Source organism: Myripristis murdjan, chromosome 7, assembly GCF_902150065.1.
Source record: "Myripristis murdjan chromosome 7, fMyrMur1.1, whole genome shotgun sequence".
Lineage (NCBI taxonomy): Eukaryota > Metazoa > Chordata > Actinopteri > Holocentriformes > Holocentridae > Myripristis > Myripristis murdjan.
Genome location: NC_043986.1, coordinates 24,424,318 through 24,446,371, shown reverse-complemented (window position 1 = coordinate 24,446,371; position 22,054 = coordinate 24,424,318). Strand labels below are relative to the sequence as shown.

At 43.6% G+C, this 22,054-nt stretch overlaps 2 protein-coding genes across 6 annotated transcripts; both read right to left on the bottom strand.

Moving 5' to 3' along the window:
• Positions 1-725: 725 nt before the first annotated feature.
• On the bottom strand, positions 726-6,011 carry LOC115362726 (cytidine deaminase-like). Of its 3 annotated transcripts, XM_030056787.1 has the most exons (7): positions 5,913-6,011; positions 5,080-5,308; positions 4,640-4,751; positions 4,217-4,274; positions 3,919-4,063; positions 1,254-1,268; positions 757-792 (listed from the first exon to the last, which is right to left on the bottom strand). In XM_030056787.1, exons 2-5 carry the CDS (start codon positions 5,273-5,275, stop codon positions 3,935-3,937), a joined length of 495 nt encoding a protein of 164 aa, XP_029912647.1. In that variant the 5' UTR covers positions 5,276-5,308; positions 5,913-6,011; the 3' UTR covers positions 757-792; positions 1,254-1,268; positions 3,919-3,934. The 3 variants fall into 3 exon arrangements, with proteins under 3 accessions (XP_029912646.1, XP_029912647.1, XP_029912645.1); XM_030056786.1 differs by lacking the exon at positions 1,254-1,268 and having other exon boundaries at positions 726-792; XM_030056785.1 differs by lacking the exon at positions 757-792 and having other exon boundaries at positions 1,096-1,268.
• LOC115362725 (cytidine deaminase-like) lies at positions 730-20,189 on the bottom strand. Of its 3 annotated transcripts, none has more exons than XM_030056784.1 (5): positions 19,934-20,189; positions 19,490-19,601; positions 19,073-19,130; positions 18,769-18,919; positions 730-792 (listed from the first exon to the last, which is right to left on the bottom strand). In XM_030056784.1, the coding sequence occupies exons 1-4, from the start codon at positions 20,127-20,129 to the stop codon at positions 18,785-18,787; spliced, it is 501 nt and encodes a 166-aa protein (XP_029912644.1). In that variant the 5' UTR covers positions 20,130-20,189; the 3' UTR covers positions 730-792; positions 18,769-18,784. The 3 variants fall into 3 exon arrangements, with proteins under 3 accessions (XP_029912644.1, XP_029912642.1, XP_029912643.1); XM_030056782.1 differs by lacking the exon at positions 730-792 and adding an exon at positions 1,096-1,253; XM_030056783.1 differs by lacking the exon at positions 730-792 and having other exon boundaries at positions 18,611-18,919.
• Between the last annotated feature and the right edge of the window lie 1,865 nt (positions 20,190-22,054).

Here is a 22,054-nt window from a genome sequence, read left to right as displayed (position 1 = left end):
TTCAGAACATCAGACTTGCTGTTTCTTCATGTTCCTCCACCTGCCCCCGTCCTCACAGCATTACACCAATATGATCTTCGTCTTCACATTCAGGTTTCAGGTTCATTGTGCTCCAAGTTCAGGCTTCTTTGGTATTCTTTTACAGTGGCATATTTTGATTGTAGGGAAGTCACAATAAGTGTTATTTCTAGTCAGATAACTGTGTGGTTTTATCAGACATTTTTAAGTTTTTGTGAGACAGCTGGAAACTGGGACTGCTGTTAAAGCCAACTATCATGTCTGGAGATGTACCCTTTGGTAATTTAACAAAATGAGAGAAAGAAAAAAGATAAAAGTGTTATGGCTCAGGATTGGTGATATTACTAGAAGAGAAAGAAGAAAAGGAATTCATGATGATCACATCTTTTCAAGAAAAACTCACAACAAGAATTGCTGTTGGACTGTTTATTCAACCTGCAGTTTAGGAGCCAGATTCTCCTCATTGGAGTTTTACAGAATATTCATGATCATGCTAATATATAGTGAATTGGCCAGATATAGCATGGATACAGTGTTTTATATAACTGAATATAATATGAGTGAATGATATGATAGTATATGCTGAAAATTCAGTTGCTACTGGCTATTGGTTGCATGATCAGGGAACAAATGCAATAACTGCAGTACAAACATGTAAAAACTATGAATTACAAGCCAAGAAAGTATCTACCAGGTTATCTAGCCAGTGTTATTTTGGAGAGAAATGCCTCTGCTCGTGGTAGTTGAACAAGATGCACAAAGTTGTCTGTAACTCTGAAACAGTAATAGGTGTATGATTACACATTAGCGATACACACAGAAAAGGCTTTTACAGTCATCTAAATCCATGCACATGAAATTATGCTGATAGTTTAATTTTCATACATGATCTTCATACGTGATTTTAAAAGGAGAGGACTTTTTTTTAATGTTTGTAATGTTATGTTAGTCGTTAATGTTATATTAATGTTAATCGCTGTCATGTAGATATGCACAGGCTGCAAGATGACTAAAAAGGTCAAAATGTGCACATCCCTGTATATTTGTCAGGGTTTTTGTTGGATATGATTTTGTATCTAACTGTGGAAAGTGACACTACAAAAGTCATTCGTGTAGCATTCTTTCACTGGCTTAGCTTCAAATAAATGAAATAGGTCCACCAGTTTGTTCATTATGGTACCGTTTTAGAAAACTCTGATTTAAATCATCATCATCATATGGCTTTTAATCAGTACCTTTTTGGACAGTACCCTGTAGCGTAGCTGGAGGGGGGGGCAGGGGGGCCGCGCGCCCCAGGCCCCAGCTCATGATAGGCCCCCTGACAAGGGGGCTCTTGACGGCCGATTGCTGCAACCACACTGCTGCAATCTGTTTGCCTCACAAACAGATTTGCTGTGGTTGCAGCAATCGGCCGTCATCTGTCAATTCAGCCCGTCGCAGTACCACTTTAACAGGCCCCCTCCCCCGTGCCGCTAGTCTGTCAACGCGCTGGCTGGCTGGCTGGGCCGATTCTTGCATGAGACTACCCGGCCCCCTGTCACCAGCAGCGCTCGATTCTAACCTCTCTGTAGCCTATGTAGGCTATTTGTTTCCATATGCTAATAAAATTAAATTACAGTTGAAATTAAAAAAATAAATTAAAATTTAGGCTACATTTTTTGTTTAAAATCAAAAAGTGAAAAGACAACATTAACTTACGTTACCACACCAAACTTCAAACTAGTAAGGGGGGAGGTGATTGGCTGTCAAATGTCACTCCTAGCCTACTGTAATGTTACTTCCTTGCATACATGATGCATCATTTTGATTTGATCGAAGTCTGAAGTTTGCTGACGGTCCCGCTAGCGTCCGATTGCGTTCAATGCTTAAATGGGGAAAAAGTCGGGATGGCAAAAGATCAAGGAGAAACAAAGGAAGAGGAACCTAGTGGCCTTGTGTGCTTCACAACTCAACCCTCTGCTTCAACATCTGGGGTCCGTTTCACAAAGCAGTTTCAACAAACTCCGAGTCTTACCCTGAACTCTGAGTTGATCTACTCTGAGATAGGAAACTGATTTTTCGGTTCCAGAACAGCTGATTTGAGTTAGTTTGATCAACTCTGAGTAGTTTCACCTGGAGTTAAGCACGTGCACCACAGGTATAAAAAGACAGTGGAGCCCCGATTTGACGAGTCACCATGGCAACGAGGAAGCGTCGGGCTGCGTTTCATTCATACAGTGAGTTTGAACAAGTTTTTATTATTATTATTTTTTAAAGTGCAACACAGCTGCAGCGGCAAATGAGAGGGAGACGGCGTGGGAGAACACTGCTGCTCGGGTCAATGCTTATGTTTAAATGTCGTCCGGTGCAATCACAATAATATTACAGGGGGAAACTGCTTAAATGGTAGCCTATTCATTTATTTCATTTAGGTGCAACCCGCGGGGGAGAAGCGCACTTGGCAGCAGCTTAAGATGAAATATAAAAACATTGTTCAATCATGCGCGGTCTTATAACCATCTCCCGACGAATATTTAATTCTCTGCGCAGTAACACTGCACCTTCATCCACGGGATCGTTGTCGAAAGGACATGCCATGTTCGTGAAAAAAATCGCCACCTAACTACTAATGGACTTCTAATAAAGGCCTACTGACTGTTTTTTTTTTTTTTTTTTAAATAACAGACGGCAGAACTAATATGCCACGCCCAAACTCGCCTGCTGACTGAATGAATGAGGAAGTTAAATACGGTGTGTGGCTGAAAGAGGGCGGACACAGAGAGAAACTCGAGGTTTCATGAGAAAACCCTGGTCCCGACCAGGTTAGTTTCATGGAGTCTGTTACTGCGGTAACTGACTGAGAGCTTCAGTTCCCTCCCTCTGTGAAACAGGCTAGAGTTACCCCTCTTTCTCTGCTTTGACTTACCTCCCTTTGTGAAACAGGCTAGAGTTACCTATCTGTCTCTGCTTTGACTTACCCCCCTTTGTGAAACGGAAAACTCAGGGTTTCCCTCATTTCAGGGTTAACAGACTCCGAGTTTTCACTAAACCTGCTTTGGGAAACGGACCCCTGGCCAGCTGGATGCTCGCCCCGCTAACCTTACCAAAAGTTGTGGGACACAGCATGTTGCTAATGTTAGCATGCGTATCGCTGAGGATGATGCTAGTGGTAGCGATGAGGAGGATAGTAGTAATAATCTACGCTGAAGACACCATTGGTGAGTAACTTGTTTCATATTATTGGCTTAAAGTTGTCATAAATCTGTCTAGCAAAATCTGTCTACCACCGTGTTTCCTTAATTTGTGTTGGTATTGTCGCTGTCGCTCGCAGTTAGGTCTACTTTGCTCTGCTTGCATTGATTAGGCTGTGTGTCTTGGTTGTGTGGAAGGCTGTGTGGCTTTATGATGATTCATTCAACCATCACATTATTTGGTAAATCCATGGCGCTGACCACGGTGCTGAAATAGGCTGTTGTCGCTTGTACGTTAGGCCTACGTTTTGTGTGGATTGATTAGGCGTATGTGGCTTTGCTTGATTGTGTGAATTGATGTGGCTGTATTATGATTTAACCATCAAAAAGTACCATAAATTATTTGTAAAATCCATGGCAATAACCATGGTGCTGAAATAGACTACAGTTGGCCAAGGCTAAAGTGTTGTTTTGCAAAATATCAGCAGTTCACTCATCCGATAAATCCATGGCACTGCCATGGTGTTGAAATAACACTACAAGCTTCTTTGACTCCTTACAACAACAACAACATTATAATAACAATGATAATATAATAATAATAATAATAATAATAATAATAGGCCAAATATTAACAATAAAACACTTTGTATAGCATCTTATTCCTGATAGGCCCACTACAAGGTCCCGCCCCCCCGCATTAACCAGCCAGCTACGCCACTGACAGTACCTCATGTTGATCCACTCTATTCACTGGAGGCTTTCTTTTTCTTCAGGTCATCAGGGCCAAATGACACTGGCAGCAGATCCTCCACCAACATGTCCATGTAGGAGCCATCCGGCTTGGTCATGAAGACAGACCACTTAACACCAAACTGAAGGGAAAGAGGCAAAAGGCAAAATTCAGTATGTATGCGGGTGTGTGTTTATGGTCTTATAAGAGGGTTTTTGTTATTTCTACAGGCTTGAGCATTTCTGACAGGATATAGAAGAAATAAATCAGATGAATAAATCCCAGGTTACATTACCTCTCTCATAAACTGTCGGCAACCACCGCAAGGAGAGATGAACTCCTCCTCCATGTCACTGCAAGAGGTGACACTCTTTAATGCCACAGCATGTTCTCTCTCATTAAGCAGCAGCAAGCGCCAACAAAATGTCAAGCTTGTCAAGTTAACACCCAAAATCAGATGAGTCATGTTTTTTTTTTTTTTTTTTTTTTTTTATAGGATAGTCCATTCTATCCACAATCAAATCTGTTTCTTCACTGACACTGTGATCCTATCACCAGGCAACAGCAAAAATAGCAAGAAGCTGATTAGTGTCAGTGTCTAAATTATATTGTGGATTAAGTTTCATGGAGAAAGCAGAGAAAAATGTCTAGACGCACTGATCAGAGAATATTTACCTTAACCTACAAGCATGCTGGCAAGAGGTGATGGATAAAGTACCTGGCGATGGCTATAGCCTTAAAACTCCTGTATCCCTCAGACACAGCCTTGGTTATGGCTGTCCGCTCTGCACACAGACCAAGGTTGTTGCATGCGTTTTCCACATTGCAGCCTGTTAACAATAAGAAAAAAGAGGTTAGGAGGTAGTCCCTAGTGGCCCAAAACACTTTCAACACTGCGCATAATGTGCAGTGTTGAAAGTGTCTTCAACAGCAGAATCAACATGTGAGTCTGTTTTGCTTTATCACACTGAGCCTAAATAAGCAATGGTATTTATTTATTTTTTTTGGTAAAATAGTAAAACTGTTTTTCTATTTTTTGTTTTTAACAAAATAAACTGGAAATGCATGCGTTTCTAGCATATTTGAATTACATAAACAGTGTATACTTGCATAATTAATTCTGATTACGATTATTGAACAATCAGAAATGTGCTGTACCTGTGAAAACTGTTCCATCGTGTGCCACAAGGGCTGCTCCTACCCTGAATTTGCTGTAAGGACAGTAAGCAAACTCTTTGGCCTTCTGGGATTTGTGAAGAAGAGGCTTGATCCAGTTGTCTGACTCAGTTGGGAGCTTCCTGGCTTCTGTGGCTGCTTCAGAGACCAAACGCTCACCAGTGTTCAGGTTTGCCATTTTCAGCTATTTTAGTTTAGCCTTACTGGATCTCTTTGTTGGCGTTTCAGGGAGGGAGAGTGAGAGAGGCAAAGGCAGAGAATGAGAAGACGAGATACAATTGTGTTTTTCAGGAGATGCTGGTCGCTGGTTGGTGCCTGCCCCCGCTGCTGTGTCACATGTGGTCTTGTTTAGACAGGCTGAAACTCTTCAGAGTAACTGTAACGTGCGTAATGAGTTTTGAGTGGGTCTAAGAAGTACATTCCTTGGCCTGTTTTGCTCTTGTGATGACATGCACTGTGATCATGGCAACACAACAATGCGGCTTAAGTTGAATTCTCACAGTTTATAGCAAAAACAAGCAGCAAAACAACTCAAAACCCAGGATGTGAACCGTAATATTGGTGAAGAAAAAAACAAAACAAAAATGTATATATGTAAATATATATGTTGCTGTTGCCTTATATGTCTTGACCGTTAGATAAAATCCTCCTTGACATTAAGACTCTGAAGACAGTAGTTTCCAGTCCACAGGTTTAATAACATCAAAGGAAGGTGAAAGTCAAACAAACAAATACAATAAAATATATCTAATCAATGTTAAGTCAAAAATACTCATCTGCAAACATACACAATAATGTTAGCAATTGTTACATACCCACGATGCTATGAAAGGTGTTTGATGTGAGTAGATACGGCTGGATACACTCAAATACAATAACAGCCTCTCTGGGCTCTCTAGATACAGCCATGTGCTGGACTCTCTTGTGCTGGACTCTTCTATTTCCTGGTTAAAGGTTATCACAGGGTATACTACTGGTCACATGACTACTGATAAACTCTATTTCTTAAAGTGACCACAACCAAATTACAGAAAATACAGAATTGTGTCAACATTAAACAAAATAAAAACAGCACTCATAAATATTCAACATGTTGTAACTAAACACTCCCTGCCTGGGGTGTTTACACATCACTACATACATCTATGACACTGTGCTTACTTAGCATTTGGGGGGAGAAGAAGCACTATTTCTGTGATAGGTCTACAGAATAGAGTAGTCCCTTCTGGTTTAATAATCTTGACCTCGACTTGGCGCACCCTCCCATCTTCGCTAGGGAATGTCTGAGTTATGAGTCCAAGAGGCCATTCATTTCTCGCTACTTGCCTGTCCTTGAGGAGAACAACAATTCCTGGTGTGATGTTTGGGCGAATGGACTGCCACTTTTTGCGTAGTTGTAGTGTTGGGAGGAATTGTTTCCGCCATCTGTCCCAGAAGGTGTTGGACAGGTGCTGAACCTGCCGCCACTAACTCTTGTAGAGGTCCAAAGTTCCAAAGTCACCTGCAGGAGCGGGAACGTTGTTCACCTTCTGTGTGAGAAGAGCAGCAGGTGAGAGCACAAAGGAATCGTCAGGATCAGTGGTTATAGGAACAAGAGGTCTGGTGTTGATAATGGCAGCAACTTCTGCCATGAAGGTAACCAGAACTTCATAGGTAAGTTTGTCTTTCAGCTGGAGGAACATAGTGTCTAGAATTCTTCTTGTGAGGCCAATCATTCTTTCCCATGTCCCCCCGAAATGGAATGCATGTGGAGGACTAAAGGTCCAAGTGCAACATTTGTCTGCTAGATAAATCTTTACAGCTGTGTTGCTGATGTTCGAAAGTATCTTCAACTCCTTTGAAACGCCAACAAAGTTAGTGCCACGGTCTGAACAAATGTGTTAGACTGGCCTGCGCACAGCAATAAAACGCCTTAGTGCATTAGCAAAGCTGGATGTGTCAAGGGATTCAATTACTTCAATATGAACGGCTCTTACGCTCAAACAAGTAAAGATTACAGCCCAGTGCCCTCTGGTTCGACGTGAAGTGACGTTCCATGGGCCGAACACGTCTAGCTCAACATTCGTAAAGGGTGGGTCTGTTGAAAGACGATCTGCTGGAAGGCTGGCCATTTTTTGGATGCTTAGTGGAGCTCTGAGCCATCTGCGGGGTATGCATTGATGGATGGTGCTGCTCACTTTTCTTTTCCCACCAACTATCCAAAAGCCAGCTGAACGGATGGCACCTTCTGTAAAGTGACGTCCTTGATGGTGGATCAGCTCATGGTGGTGTCTGATGATTAAAGTAGCAACATGGTGTTTACCAGGGATAATCAAAGGAGTTTTCTCACTCTGATCACGGCTGGAATGGTGGAGAGGACCTCCAACTCGTAGAAGGTCCTGTGTGTCGATAAATGGGTCCAGATTTTTGAGAGGACTACTTCTGAGTATCTTCTCGTGCTTTTGGATACGATTTGATCTCTTGACTATACACTTCTTCTTGTATCGCTCGGATGATGACTGCTGAAGCTTGATCAGATTCCTCAGTTGTGATTTCTGCTTTGCAGTAGTGCCAGCTCTTACAAGAGCTGTTCTTCTGAGTTGTCTTGAAAAGACGGGCTATGTGTAGGAGATGAGTAATAGCTCGGTGTAGTGACTTCCAAGAAGAGAACCTGGTGAATCGTTGGGAACCAAGCTGCCTAGAGTGACAGGGCTTAAAGTTGACACTAGAGGTTGGACGTCTGGGTCTGAACTCGGATCAGCAAGGTTGTAAGGGCTCTCAGAGATGCTTGGTTCTGGTGTGGACAGAAATGCAGGTCCATTCAGCCAGTTGGTATCCTTTAACTGCTGTGCAGCAACAGAACGTGCTGCATGATCTGCTGGGTTCTGGTCCGTTGGCACATAATGCCACTGGTCTGGATGGGAGGACCGTCGGATGCACAGTACCCGGTTACTGACATAAACATAAAAGCTCCTGCTTTCATTTCAAATATAACCACCTTACTGTCTGTGTAGTAGGTTATGGCACCAAGCCAGGTCCAGTTCTGCTGAGACTAGGGGCCCTATCTTGCGCCAGAGTCCCTAAACCCGTTATTTGGGGATTTAGCATTGCACAAGAGGTGTTCCCCCGCAAAAGTTGCTATCTTGTGCACCTGTCGTATCCGTAAAACACTTGCGCTACCCGTTACATTATGCATAGGTGTGGTATGGGCGTTACGCCATTTAAACCAATCAGTGTGCCAGGTGCCATTACCTTTAAGAGCAGGCTGCGCTATCTGGCGCATGCGAGCACTCGCTATCTGCTTTCCCTAAAGTGTGTGGTCAAGATAGCAATTGTAGGGAAAGCGCATAAAACACGCCCACAGACACACCTCCAGGCGCAAATAATGGAGTCGGCATAATGTATAGCGGGTAGCGTGGGCGCAAGATACCATTTAGGGATAGCGGAAGCTGCTAAATGCGCAATTCATGGGTAGCGGGTAGTGGCAACGGGTAGCGGGTGGCACAAGATAGGACCCTAACTCTGCTAACTCGACGCAAAGCACTGCTGCGCAAAGGTCCAATCTTGGAATTGTGTGCTCAGGACGGGGGGCAAGCTTGCTTACCCATTACAAACCCTACATGAATTACCCCAGTAGCGTCTGTAAGCTTTAGATATGCCACTGCGGCGATAGCTTTGGTTGACGCATGAGAAAAGACGCACAGCTCTCTTCTGACTGCTGCTGAAGGTGAAGTCTGAGCATAGGGTCTGGGGATAGAAATGTTACACAGCTAAGACAGAGAAGTTCTCCATGATGTCCAGACATCTGCCATGTCTTCAGATAATGATTGTGACCGGCGCTACAAAGCCAAGGGGGTCATAGAGGCTATTAATGACATTAATGACTGAATAAGACACCTCGCCTAGTGTAAGGTTTGATCTCATCAGAGACACTGAAAAGGAAGCAGTCTGTTTGAAGGTTCCAATTGAGTCCCAGACTGCGTTGCATTGGGAGAGCATCCGCTTCAAGGTCCAAGTCTTTGAGATCACTTGCATGATCTTTGGACGGAAAGGCTTCTATGACCTCTTTGTTGTTTGCGGCAATCTTATGCAGCCTCAGGTTTGATTTGGCAAGAACATCTTGTGTCCTTTTTAGTAAGCTGACTGCAGCTTCCACTGTAGGTAGGGACGTCAGACCATCATCCACATAGAAGTCATGCATCACAAAGTGCTTGACATCAGGGTCAACGTGGAACTCGCTGCTCTGAACAGATTGCTGTAAGCCATGAATAGCCACTGCAGGTGAAGGGCCATTGCCAAAGACGTGGACCCTCATACGATATTCCACGATGTCTTTGGAGGGGTCGTTGTCTTGGAACCAAAGGAACCATAGGAAGTTCACGTCTTCTTCTCTCACTAGAAAACAATATAACATCTGTTCTATGTCTGCCGTAAAGGCAGTTGCTTATTTCCTTAAGCGAATAAGCACCCCAAGTAGTCCGTTGTTCAGATCAGGCCCTGTTAAGAGTACATTGTTGAGTGATACACCTTTGTATTGGGCACTAGAATCGAACACTACTCAGATTTTCTTAGGTTGCCTTGGATGGTAGACGCCGAATGTTGGCAAGTACCAGCATTCCTCTTCATCACTGATCGGAGGAGCTAACTCAGCATGGCCATTTTTGAACATCTTGTCCATGAAGCTGAGAAAGTGATCTCTCATCTCAAGCTTCCTCTCAAAGTTGCACCTGAGAGGAACAGTCAGGTATGAATTTTGCACAGCATATAGAAAACAGGGCTGGGACAATATCTCCCGAATTAATATCATCACAATACTTTGATGCTGATTCACTATGTATTGTGATTCTACAAGTATTGCAATTCGATGCCATTTGTTATGATTTTGTATCCTTTTTTAATGCCAGACCATGGAAAAAAGTCGAATCATATACCTCTAGAGACTGTAAATAATGAATCATATTTCCAAAAACAATGCACATCAAGTATTTATGTCTTTAAGTACTTAAGCACTGTGATTCAATATTACAATTTATTGTGATTTTTGTTTTTTTAATCAATTCAGAAATCAAAAAATCCATTACAAAAAAGAACCGATACTTAAATGAATCATGAGCTTTGCTCATGGACCACACTGTTGTAGCTCGATGCCATTCAGAACATCATATTTTGATTGTAGCGAAGTCACAATTAGTCCTCAAATTCTGCCCGAACCTGACCCTACCCGACCCTACCCGACATTTTCGGGTAGGGTAGGGCCTAAAATGTATGTGAATTGGTCGGGTAGGGTAGGGCTTCAGGTTCTGGTTCTGTGGGGGAAAAAAAGTTTGTTTTTTTTTAATATAAAAAATATAATTATGTGTTGTGTTATTGATTATGGCGTTTCACTTTTATGTGACTGGTGGAGAGAGTGAGAGACTGGATTGGATTTGGAGGCTAAACTTTCAGTGACAGACAGACAGGCAGCTGCGCGAGCGCAGCGCGAACAAGTGAGAGACAGAGTTGCAGCAGTATCCTGTGCTGGCAGACTCAGCAGAGTCATAAATCAGACAGTGACAGAGTGGCCAATTTCTCCACCAATTTAGCCATTCAATCTACAAAATCTACAATCTACAAAAGATTTTACTGTCGCCGTAGAAGGACGAAATATAAATGACGCAGGCATGAAGCAGAAGGAGAGAGAGAGAGAGAAGAAGGGGGATAACAGTTTAGTGCTGAATTAAACTATTTTGTGCAGAACTACAGTAACTTTACTAACTTAGCATGTTTTATGAACAACTGAACAATGTGAAGCTGCCTTTCACCAACTATTATGTCCGTTCTCTCACTGCTTCTAGAATTTGAGCCACCGGAGCTGCTAAATAATGGCGAATCTTTTTTTCCCCTCTCCTTTCTTTTTTTTTTCGGGCTTTATTGGGCTGTTGGGCCTAAAGTTCGGCTAATTAGTAGGGTAGGGTAGGGCCTCGGGCTGGCCCAGTAGGGCCCAGTTAGGGTAGGGTCTTAATTTTCAGGCCCGATGAGAACTCTAGTCACAAGTGTTATTTTCTAGTCAGATAACTGTGTGGTTTTATCAGACGTTTTTAAGTTTTTGTGAGACAGCTGGAAACCGGGACTTCTGTTATAGCCAACTATCATATGTCTGGAGATGTACCTTGTCAGGGACCAAGCAGTAAGGCAATGAGGAAACAGGAGTTTTAAATGAAAACTGGCTTTTATTCACCCCAAAAGCAAACTTAATCACAAGCACATTTTTACAAAATAGGCCTATAAAAGAGGTCAAAAAAACATAACTGAACTCAGTATAACAGCAACTAAACAAGATGTGAACTGAACGAACTGACCTAACACAATGACACACAAGGGAACCTATATAGTGGCTTGGCCAAACCAAATAACACACAAGGGGTCAACACAATTAACATAAACTATACTGAACACAAAGAAACCTAACTAAACCCTGAAACCCCCCCATGACATTTGCAGCAGTGGATGAGTCCAATCACCTGGCTCCAGTATTTAACAGCTCTCCACCCATAGCCACGCCTTTTCCTCAGCAGCCAGAGACCTTCCAAGCAGCATGGTAACTCAAACAAAGAACAGATTAATAGAACAAATGCTGACTAACTCTACACTGTAAAAATGTGTGCACTCCATTTAAACAATGTAAAGCTAAAGCAAATAAACATTCTGTGACGTTAATTATTTAAGTATGTTTGACTGCAAATGAAATAAACCTGTGCAAGTAACAAAGTAATGGAACTAAACTGAACTAATATGGTGAAAAAGTGTGGTGTTGCGGGGCAATGTTACCCTGTGTGGTCGTGGCCATCACATACTCCCCCTCTTCAAGGACTCTCGCTGGAACAGCGAGAGAGATATGGCCCTTTTCCATTAGTATCTACTCGGCTTGACTCGGCTCGACTCGGCTTGACTCTACTTGCCTTGACACGGTTTAGGTGGTTTTCCATTACAGTTGAGTAGCACCTCGCCGTGGGTGGAGTCGTTAGCAAGGCGGCGCACCGTCCAGCTCCCTCTGGATTCTTTGGGCCGCCACCAAGCTCAGAAAAGTCTCCACGTCTTTATTTGACTGCGGTAGCGGTGTGCTTGCCATTTTCCGACTTTGACAACTTCACTGACGATCAATGTGCACGGCCGCTGTTGCCGTTTTTTTTTTTTTTTTTTTTAATGTCGGGTTTTTTTTTCGTGCAGGAGTCGCTCTCGTCACTCCCTGTACAATCAGTTGCCTGCACGGCGTTAACGTCACATTTTCAGCTCGACTCAGCTCGACTCAGCTCGCTTGGAACACCGGCTGAGTAGGTGCTAAAATGGGACCTGCTAGCAGGTACTACCACCTAATGGAAAAGCTCTTAAACCGAGTAGAGTCGAGCCGAGTCGAGCTGAGTCGAGCTGAGTAGGTACTAGTGGAAAAGGGGCAATAGTCAGCTGTTAGGTTGTCCCTGCCTGAGATGTGCTGAATGCTGAAGCGGAATGGCTGCAGGGCCAGGTACCACCGGGTGATTCTTCCCTTGGTATCCTTCATCCTTTCCATCCACTGAAGCGCTTTGTGGTCTGTCTCCAGGGTAAACTCTCTACCCAAGAGGTAGTACCAGAAAGAGTCCAGGGCCCACTTGATGGCCAGTGCCTCCTTCTCCACCGTTGAATACCGAACCTCCCTGGGGAACAGCTTCCAGCTGATGTAGGCAACTGGATGGCGATAGTCTTGTGGTCCCTGGAGAAGCACTGCTCCCAGTCCCCTGTCGTAAGCATCAGTTTGCAGAATAAAATGTTCATCAAAATTTGGACTGTACAAAACAGGTTTCTTACTCAGTGACTGCTGGATGTCAAGCAAAGCCGCCACTGACTCCTCTGTCCACTGGACCTGATTGGGACACCGGGATCCCATCAGGTCTGTGAGTAGAGCTGCCCTGGCAGAGAACCGTGGAATGAAGCGGTGATAGAAGCCCGCCATGCCCAGGAAGGATTTGAGTTGCTTCCTGGTTTGTGGTAAGGGACATGCCTCAATGGCCTGGATCTTGTTGACCTGCGGCTGTATCACCCCATTCCCGATGACGTGGACCAGGTACTCCGTCTCTGCGGCTGCAAAGACGCACTTTGATGGGTTCACGGTCAGCCCGGCAGAGTGGAGACAATCCAACACAGTGTGGAGATGTTCCAGGTGCTCCTCCCAGGTGGCGCTTCAAATGACAATGTCATCCAAATATGCTGCGGCAAAACCAGAGAGACCCCAAAGTACCTCATCCATGAGCCTCTGGAAGGTTGCCGGAGCAGTGCAGCCCAAATGGTAGGATCCTGAACTGGAAGAGCCCCCATGGTGTCCTGTAGGCTGTCAGCTCCTTTGCCCGCTCAGTGAGTGGAACCTGCCAGTAACCCTTGTACAAATCTAGTGTGGTCAAGTATTTTGCCTTTCCCAACCATTCAAGCAGGTCATCAATTCTTGGTGTTGGGTAGGAATCAAACAGAGAAATTGAGTTCAGGTACCTGAAGTCAATGCAGAACCTGATGCTGCCATCCTTCTTTGGCACCAGGACCACTGGGTTACACCACTCGCTTTCCGACGTCTTGATGATCCCCAGGGACAGCATCAGGACCACCTCCTTTTTCAGTGAGACCAGCAGTCGTTCTGGAATCCTGTTACTGAGTCGTCTCACAGAAGCACCTTCTCTCACAACAATGTCATGTTCAACAATATTTGTTCTCCCAGGATTTTCTGAAAATACTCCAGAATTGCAGATTGATCTCACTTGAAGCTGTTTGTCCTCGGAGAGATGGCTGAGGTCAAGATCTACTGGAGTACCAGCAGGAGGTAAGTACTGCTCTTCCACTTCCTCTTCCTCTAGCACCTCTCTGATGAGCATCACTTCTGCCTTCCTCTCAGGTCGCTGCACCCACTCCTTCAGGAGATTTATATGCAGCACTCTACTGGAGCGTGGTTGCCCTGGGGTTGACACCTGGTATGTGGTAGGCCCAAATTTCTTCACGATCTCAAATGGTCCTTGCCACTGTGCCAACAGCTTGTTGTTATCACTGGGGAGGAGCACCAGCACTTTCTGTCCGGGGTTGAAGGATCTCTGCCGGGCTGCCTGATCGTACCAGGCCTTCTGCTGTTGCTGTGCCTCCGCCATGTGTACTTGGGCGAGCTCACTCATTCTCTCCAATCGGTCTCTCATCTAGACAATATAAGATACAATGTTAACAGATTGCCCCCTCTCTCTGTCTCCCTCCCAGATCTCTCTCAGCAGTGAGAGAGGCCCTCATACTTCATACCCATACAAAAGTTCAAAGGGAGAGAAACCAGTGGAGGCTTGGGGTACTTCCCTATATGCAAAGAGGATATATGGCAGCCACTGATCCCAGTCCGTACCACTGTTGTTCACAAACTTCCGAAGCATCTGCTTCAGGGTCTGATTGAAGCGCTCTGTCAGTCCATCAGTTTGGGGATGATACGGTGTGGTCCTCAAGCTCCTAATGCCAAGCAACTGGTACACCTGTTTCAGCAGAGTGGACATGAAGTTAGTTCCTTGATCTGTCAATATTTCATGAGGGAAGCCCACTCTGGCAAAGAACTATACCAAACAGAAAGCAACTGATTTTGCTTTTATGGATTTCAGCGGAAAGACCTCTGGGTACTTTGTGGCATAATCTGTTATAACAAGCATATAACGGTTCCCCGCCTTGCCTCTCTCAACAGGCCCAACAATGTCCATCCCAAGCTGTTCAAATGGGGTGCCAATGATGGGTAGTGATTGGAGTGGAGCTCTGGAGGGTATTTTAGCAGATGTCATTTGGCACTGAGGGCAACTTCGACAGAACTGAGCAACATCTCTGCGCAGACCAGGCCAGTGGAAATGCTGTCTAATGCGAGCTGTGGTTTTATGCTTACCCAGGTGGCCAGCCCAGGGAACCGAGTGCCCCAAGGTGAGTATGGTGTCTCTAGCTGCTTGGGGAACCACTGGCTGCAACATTGACTCCTGTTGACGATACAGCATGCCGTTTTGCAGAATGTACTCCTCTCCATTGAAGTCCGGCTCAGCTCCTGACTCCTTCCCCTTGGCCCTCTGAAAAAGAGATGCTAAAGACGGATCAGTTTTCTGCATATCAGTGATATTGGCAGGCATTTGAAAACCTAAAGGTAACTCTGGCTCAGTATTGGTTGGTGGTCTCACAACTGTGTGTTGGAATTTCTCCTGCTTCCTCTGTCTGCGGGTTTTCCGAGACTTCCCGGGTGTAGTCTCCAACTCAGCATTGTAGAAGGGCAGGGCACTGAGGGTCTCAGAGTACTCACTGGGTTGGGTTGTTTGGCCTGCGCTCTGGTGACAGCCACATTACACTTTCGGCCTTGTTCTGGCTCCAACAAATCAAAGAGCACTGGGAGGTTTCGCCCCAGTATGGCCGGATAAGGCAAGTTATCAGCAACCCCAACGTTCAAGAGGTAAGTTTGCCCCTCTACTTTTATGTACATGTCAGCTGTTGAATAACTCTTCTCATCTCCATGTACACAGCAGATTGGGATGGTGTCTCTGATATTGACAACGTTGGGTGGTATAAATGTCCTGTGCACAAGAGTCTGATCACTCCCAGTATCAATTAGAGCCTTGAGACTAGTTCCATTAACTTCAATCTGTGCAGTTCTAATAGGCTGGTCATTCTTAAGCTCTGGCTCAACATGAGGGTGTGGTACAAAGCACATTTGTGTTATCTTAGCTGAATTTTTAGGGCACATAGGTTTTGTATGACCTTCTACTCCACAGAGATAGCAAATTGGCTTTTTACCAGAGGGTTTTGATGGCATACTGGCTGGCTGGTTTTCCCACATGGGTGGCTTACCCCCACCGGCCACTGGTCTCTGATGGGGCTGTTGAGCTAATTTATGGCTGTCCTTGGTGGTTTTCCATGAGTTGTAGTTCCAGGGTTGTCCCCTCTTCCGAGCAGCCACAAAGACGTCAGCCAGCTTAGCAGCCTCCATTGCTGAACCTGGATCATGCTCTCAAATCCACACCTGAAGCTCAGGGGAAAGCATTCTCAAATATTGCTCCAATATGATCATTTCCCCAATTTCATAGGTGGTTTTACCTTTTGGCTGGATCCACTTCCCATAAAGCTCCTTGAGCCTTGCATGCAACTCCTTGGGGCTTTCATCAGGATTGACCTCTAGGGAGAGGAATCTCTGCCTGTAGGTCTCAGTGTTAATGTCATACTTGGAAAGAATGGCAGCTTTTACCTGGTCATAGTCAAGAGAGTCATCAGTGTCCATATGCACATAAGCACTTCTAGCCTTGCCAGTCAACAACGGTATTAAATGAAAAACCCAGTCTGATTTCTGCCACTGGCATGCTACAGCAATGCCTTCAAAGGTAATGAGAAAGTGTTCAATGTCATCATTATCAGTTAATTTTTCCAGTCTGGGCTCATAATGTGAGCGAAACCGACCTGCTGAGGCCATGGCTGGAATGGCAGTCATGGTGATGGGCGCAGCTTGGGCCTGAGGCTGGTGCATAGCTGGTAGACCCTCCAGGTCTGACGGCTCAGAATCTGCTAGCAGAGGATCTGGTTGGGGAGAGGTTCGGGCCTGCACCTCTTACTGCAACAGCTGAAACTGGTGTTGAAATGCTTTAAACCGTTGTTCCTGTCTCGCAGTGTCCTCCTCCCGCTTTGCCTCCCTGGCCTCCTGCTGCCCCATATGACTCTGGAGAATGGCAACCAGCTGTGACAGGGTCGGCTCCTTACCTTCACCCTCAGTGCTTTTTACCCTTCAAAAGCTCCATTGCCTTGCTCCTCATCACTGGCTTGCACCTTCTGGGCTGTCTGCCTAACCCTAACCCTAACCCTAACCCTGCCCTCCTGGTTTCCTTCCACTTTTTCCTCCACGCTGCATTTTCTTTTTTTCTTTCTTTTTTTTTTTTTTTTTTTTTTTTTTTTTTTTGTTGGGGGAGCAGCAAAGAAAGAAAATCAAAGAAAAATCCAAAAAATTAGGGGAAAAAAATCCTGGCCTCTACTGAAGGAAACAGGAGTTCCTGAGGAAACAGGAGTTTTAAATGAAAACTGACTTTTATTCACCCTGAAAGCAAACTTAATCACAAGCAAATTTTTACAAAATAGGCCTATAAAAGAGGTCAAAAAACATAACTGAACTCAGTATAACAGCAACTAAACAAGATGTGAACTGAACGAACTGACCTAACACAATGACGCACAAGGGAACCTATATAGTGGCTTTGCCAAACCAAATAACATACATGGGGTCAACACAATTAACATAAACTATACTGAACACAAAGAAACCTAACTAAACTCTGAAATCCCCCCATGACATTTGCAGCAGTGGATGAGTCCAATCACCTGGCTCCAGTATTTAACAGCTCTCCACCCATAGCCATGCCTTTTCCTCAGCAGCCAGAGACCTTCCAAGCAGCATGGTAACTCAAACAAAGAACAGATTAATAGAACAAATGATTGCTGTCTAACTCTACACTGTAAAAATGTGTGCACTCCATTTAAACAATGTAAAGCTAAAGCAAATAAACAAATTCTAAATCAGACAGTGTGATGTTAATTATTTAAGTATGTTTGACTGCAAATGAAATAAACCTGTGCAAGTAACAAAGTAATGAAACTAAACTGAACTAATATGGTGAAAAAGTGTGGTGTTGTGGGGCAATGTTACCGTGTGTGGCCATGGCCATCACATACCCTTTGGTAATTTAATGAAAAGAAAGAAAGAAAGAAAAAAGATAAAAGTGTTATGGCTCAGGATTGGTTATATTACTACCAGAGAAAGAAGAAAAGGAATTCACGATCATCACATCTTTTCAAGAAAAACTCAGGACAAGAATTGCTGTTGGACTGTTTATTCAACCTGCAGCTTAGGAGCCAGACTCTCCTCGTTGGAGTTTTACAGAATATTCAATATTTAATAATATTTTCAGAATATTCATGCTAATATATACAGAATTGGCTATTGGCCAGAGATAGCATGGATACAGTGTTTTATGTAACTGAATATAATATGAGTGAATGATAATATATGATAATATATGCTGAAAATTTAGTTGCTACTGGCTATTGTTTGCATGATCAGGGAACAAATGCATAATAACTGCAGTACAAACATGTAAAAACTGAATGAATTACAAGCCAAGAAAGTATCTACCAGGTTATCTAGCCACTGTTATTTTGGAGAGAAATGCCTCTGCTCGCCAGCTGTTAGTTGAACAAGATGCACAAAGTCATCTGTAACTCTGAAACAGTAATAGGTGTATGGTTACACATTAGTGATACACATAGAAGAGGCTTCTAAATCTAAATCCATGCACATTAAATTATGCTGATAGTTTAATTTTCATACATGATCTTCATACATGATTTTAAAAGGAGAGGAATTTTTTTTATGTTATTTGTAAGGGTCAGCAGTGTTTTTCATCACTGTCATTTAGATATGCACAGGCTGCAAGATAAAAAGGTCAAAATGTGCACATCCTTGTATATTTGTCAGGGTTTTTGTTGGATATGATTTTGTATCTAACTGTGGAAAGTGAAACTACAAAAGTCATTCGTGTAACATTTTTTCACTGGCTTAGCTTCAAATAAATAAAATAGGTCTACCAGTTTGTTCATTATAATACTGTTTTAGAAAACACTGATTTAAATCATCATCGTCATATGGCTTTTAATCAGTACCTTTTTGGACAGTACCTCATGTTGATCCACTGGAGGCTTTCTTTTTCTTCAGGTCATCAGTGCAAAATGACACTGGCAGCAGATCCTCCACCAACATGTCGATGTAGGAACCATCCGGCTTGGTCATGAAAACAGACCACTTACCACTAAACTGAAGGGAAAGAGGCAAAAGGCAAAATTCAGTATGTATGCGGGTGTGTGTTTATGGTCTTATAAGAGGGTTTTTGTTATTTCTACAGGCTTGAGCATTTCTGACAAGATGTAGAAGAAATAAAACAGATGAATAAATCCCAGGTTACATTACCTCTCTCATAAACTGTCGGCAACCACCGCAAGTAGAGATGAACTCCTCCTCCATGTCACTGCAAGAGGTGACACTTTTTAATGCCACAGCATGTTCTCTCTCATTAAGCAGCAGCAAGCACCGACAAAATGTCAAGCTTGTCAAATTAACACCCAAAATCAGATGAGTCATGTTTTTTTTTTTTTTTTTTTTTAGGATAGTCCATTCTATCCACGATCAAATCTGTTTCTTCACTGACACTGTGATCCTATCACCAGGCAACAGCAAAAATAGCAAGAAGCTGATTAGTGTCAGTGTCTAAATTATATTGTGGATTAAGTTTCATGGAGAAAGCAGAGAAAAATGTCTAGACACACTGATCAGAGAATATTTACTGTAACCTACAAGCATGCTGGCAAGAGGTGATGGATAAAGTACCTGGCAATGGCTATAGCCTTAAAACTCCTGTATCCCTCAGACACAGCCTTGGTTATGGCTGTCCGCTCTGCACACAGACCAAGGTTGTAGCATGCGTTTTCCACATTGCAGCCTGTTAACAATAAGAAAAGAGGTTAGGAGGTAGTCCCTAGTGGCCCAAAACACTTTCAACACTGCGCATAATGTGCAGTGTTGAAAGTGTCTTCAACAGCAGAATCAACATGTGAGTCTGTTTTGCTTTATCACACTGAGCCTAAATAAGCAATGGTATTTTTTTTTTTTTTTTTTTTTGGTAAAATAGTTAAACTGTTGTTCTATTTTTTTGTTTTTAACAAAATAAACTGGAAATACATGCATTTCTAGCATATTTGAATTGCGTAAACAGTGTGTACTTGCATAATTAATTCTGATTACGATTATTGAACAATCAGAAATGTGCTGTACCTGTGAAAACTGTTCCATCGTGTGCCACAAGGGCTGCTCCTACCCTGAATTTGCTGTAAGGACAGTAAGCAAACTCTTTGGCCTTCTGGGATTTGTGAAGAAGAGGCTTGATCCAGTTGTCTGACTCAGTTGGGAGCTTCCTGGCTTCTGTGGCTGCTTCAGAGACCAAACGCTCACCAGTGTTCAGGTTTGCCATTTTCAGCTATTTTAGTTTAGCCTTACTGGATCTCTTTGTTGGCGTTTCAGGGAGGGAGAGTGAGAGAGGTGAAGGCAGAGAATGAGAAGATGATACAGTCGTGTTTTTCAGGAGACGCTGGTCACTGGTTGGTGTCTGCCCCCGCAGCTGTGTCATACGTGGTCTTGTTTAGACAGGCTGAAACTCGCGGTTTAAGTTGATTTCAAACCCTTCCTTACAAAGGCGTTCACAGGCTCACAGTTTATAGCAAAAATAAGCAGCAAAAACAACTCAAAACCCAGGACGTGAACCCTAATACTGGCGAAGAGAAAACTTGTCCTGAAAAAACAAAACAAAACAAAACAAAACAAAACAAAACAAAAAAAACTTTGAGGTATGTTAGGAGTGCAATGAGTTCTGAGTGGGCAATTATTCCTCAAAATAAATACAGTCTATTAAGGGGAATCAAATCAAAATCTTACAAAAAAGGCAGTCAATAGAAGACACACTATACTGCCCTCGGTATATGTTGTTGTTGCCTTATATATCTTGACAGTTAGATAAACTCCTCCTTGACATTAAGGGTTCTAGTTTCCCGGCACAGCGCGGGGTGGTGCAGGGAGGCGAACTCCCTGCAGAACTAGTTTCGAGAAGCGCAACCCGAGGCGCGCTCAGTTTGGTAGTTTGGCAGACCGAGGTGCGCGTAAGTGATGGAGTCAAAAGTTGCAAAACAAACATGTATTTATATGAAGATGGCAAGAATTATCCTTTGAGGTAAAAACATTCATTAAAAATGGGGGCTTCACAGTTAAATTTTTTATTTGCTTGTAAAAATTAATAACTAACAGACGGTGACAGAGCTGGAAAAAGAGAGATGCGAGGCAGGTAGGTAATGGAAAGACAGGGGACTGAGGAAGACGAATGTAAGGATTGATGCATGGATGGATGGATGGATGGCAGGTAGCTCTAGCAACACTCCAGCAGCCAAGACTGGCCTCATTGTTCTGAGTGTGTGTTGCTGCTTCTCTCCTCCTCCATGTCAATTGTGTAAACATTCATTATGCCTTCGCGCAGCGCATTTTAAAGGCGAGGACAGGGGCTCATTTGATTGGTTTAAAGTGAATCAGCTGTGTCAAACCCACTTCATGCCTTCTCTCCTCCCTTCCGCCAGTAGGAGGAACGGCGGAGTACTTGCGCCAGCGTGCACGACGTACCAAACTTGCAAAATCAACCTGGCCACACCCAGTTGGCGAAGCGCAGGTGCACTGTGCCCCCTCCTTGCCTGGTCTGTGAAACTAGAGCCCCATGACTCTGAAGACAGTAGTTTCCAGTCCACAGGTTTAACAACATCAAAGGAAGGTGAAACTGAAACAAACAAATACAATAAAATATACCTAATCAATGTTAAGTCAAAAATACTCATCTGCAAACATACACAATAATGTGAGCAATTGTTACATACCCACGATGATATCAAAGGCGTTTGATGTGAGTAGATACGGCTGGATACACTTCGGAACAATCGGAAAGGCAGTCGGAGGGGAATCTTGTGTCTTAGCACTGTGGGCTCTCCCATGGCCTCATAAAGTTGGGTGGTTTACAAGTAATACGTTTACATGTACACCATATTCTGATTCGGGTCAATATTCTGGTTAAGGTCATTTTTGTTGTAAGAGTGACATGTCCAACCTGCCAGTCTAGATTGACACACCCTTGGTTATCCATAACTTTAATGCTTAATATACTTTAAATGGGAAACTGAGGAGGGGCGTCCCGGTGGCTCACATGGTAGAGAGCAAACCACTTACTGAGACTGGGTCCTCCTGGCCTGGGTTCCAGTCTGACCTTTGCTACATGGCGTCCCCTCTCTCTCCCCTGCCTTTCCTGTCTCTCTTTACTGTAACTATCAAATAAAGCAGAAATGCCAAATAAGGAAATAAATGAGT

Excerpts from the sequence above, each read along its gene's own strand:
- LOC115362726 (XM_030056786.1), bottom strand. The coding sequence starts at position 5,275 with ATGGCAAACCTGAACACTGGTGAGCGTTTGGTCTCTGAAGCAGCCACA. Across the intron at positions 4,275-4,639 it reads AAGGCTATAGCCATCGCCAG|TGACATGGAGGAGGAGTTCA; the intron begins GTACTTTATCCA and ends CACCTCTTGCAG. Across the intron at positions 4,064-4,216 it reads GCCGACAGTTTATGAGAGAG|TTTGGTGTTAAGTGGTCTGT; the intron begins GTAATGTAACCT and ends CTTTCCCTTCAG.
- LOC115362725 (XM_030056784.1), bottom strand. The coding sequence starts at position 20,129 with ATGGCAAACCTGAACACTGGTGAGCGTTTGGTCTCTGAAGCAGCCACA. Across the intron at positions 19,602-19,933 it reads CGATGGAACAGTTTTCACAG|GCTGCAATGTGGAAAACGCA; the intron begins GTACAGCACATT and ends TATTGTTAACAG. Across the intron at positions 19,131-19,489 it reads AAGGCTATAGCCATTGCCAG|TGACATGGAGGAGGAGTTCA; the intron begins GTACTTTATCCA and ends CACCTCTTGCAG.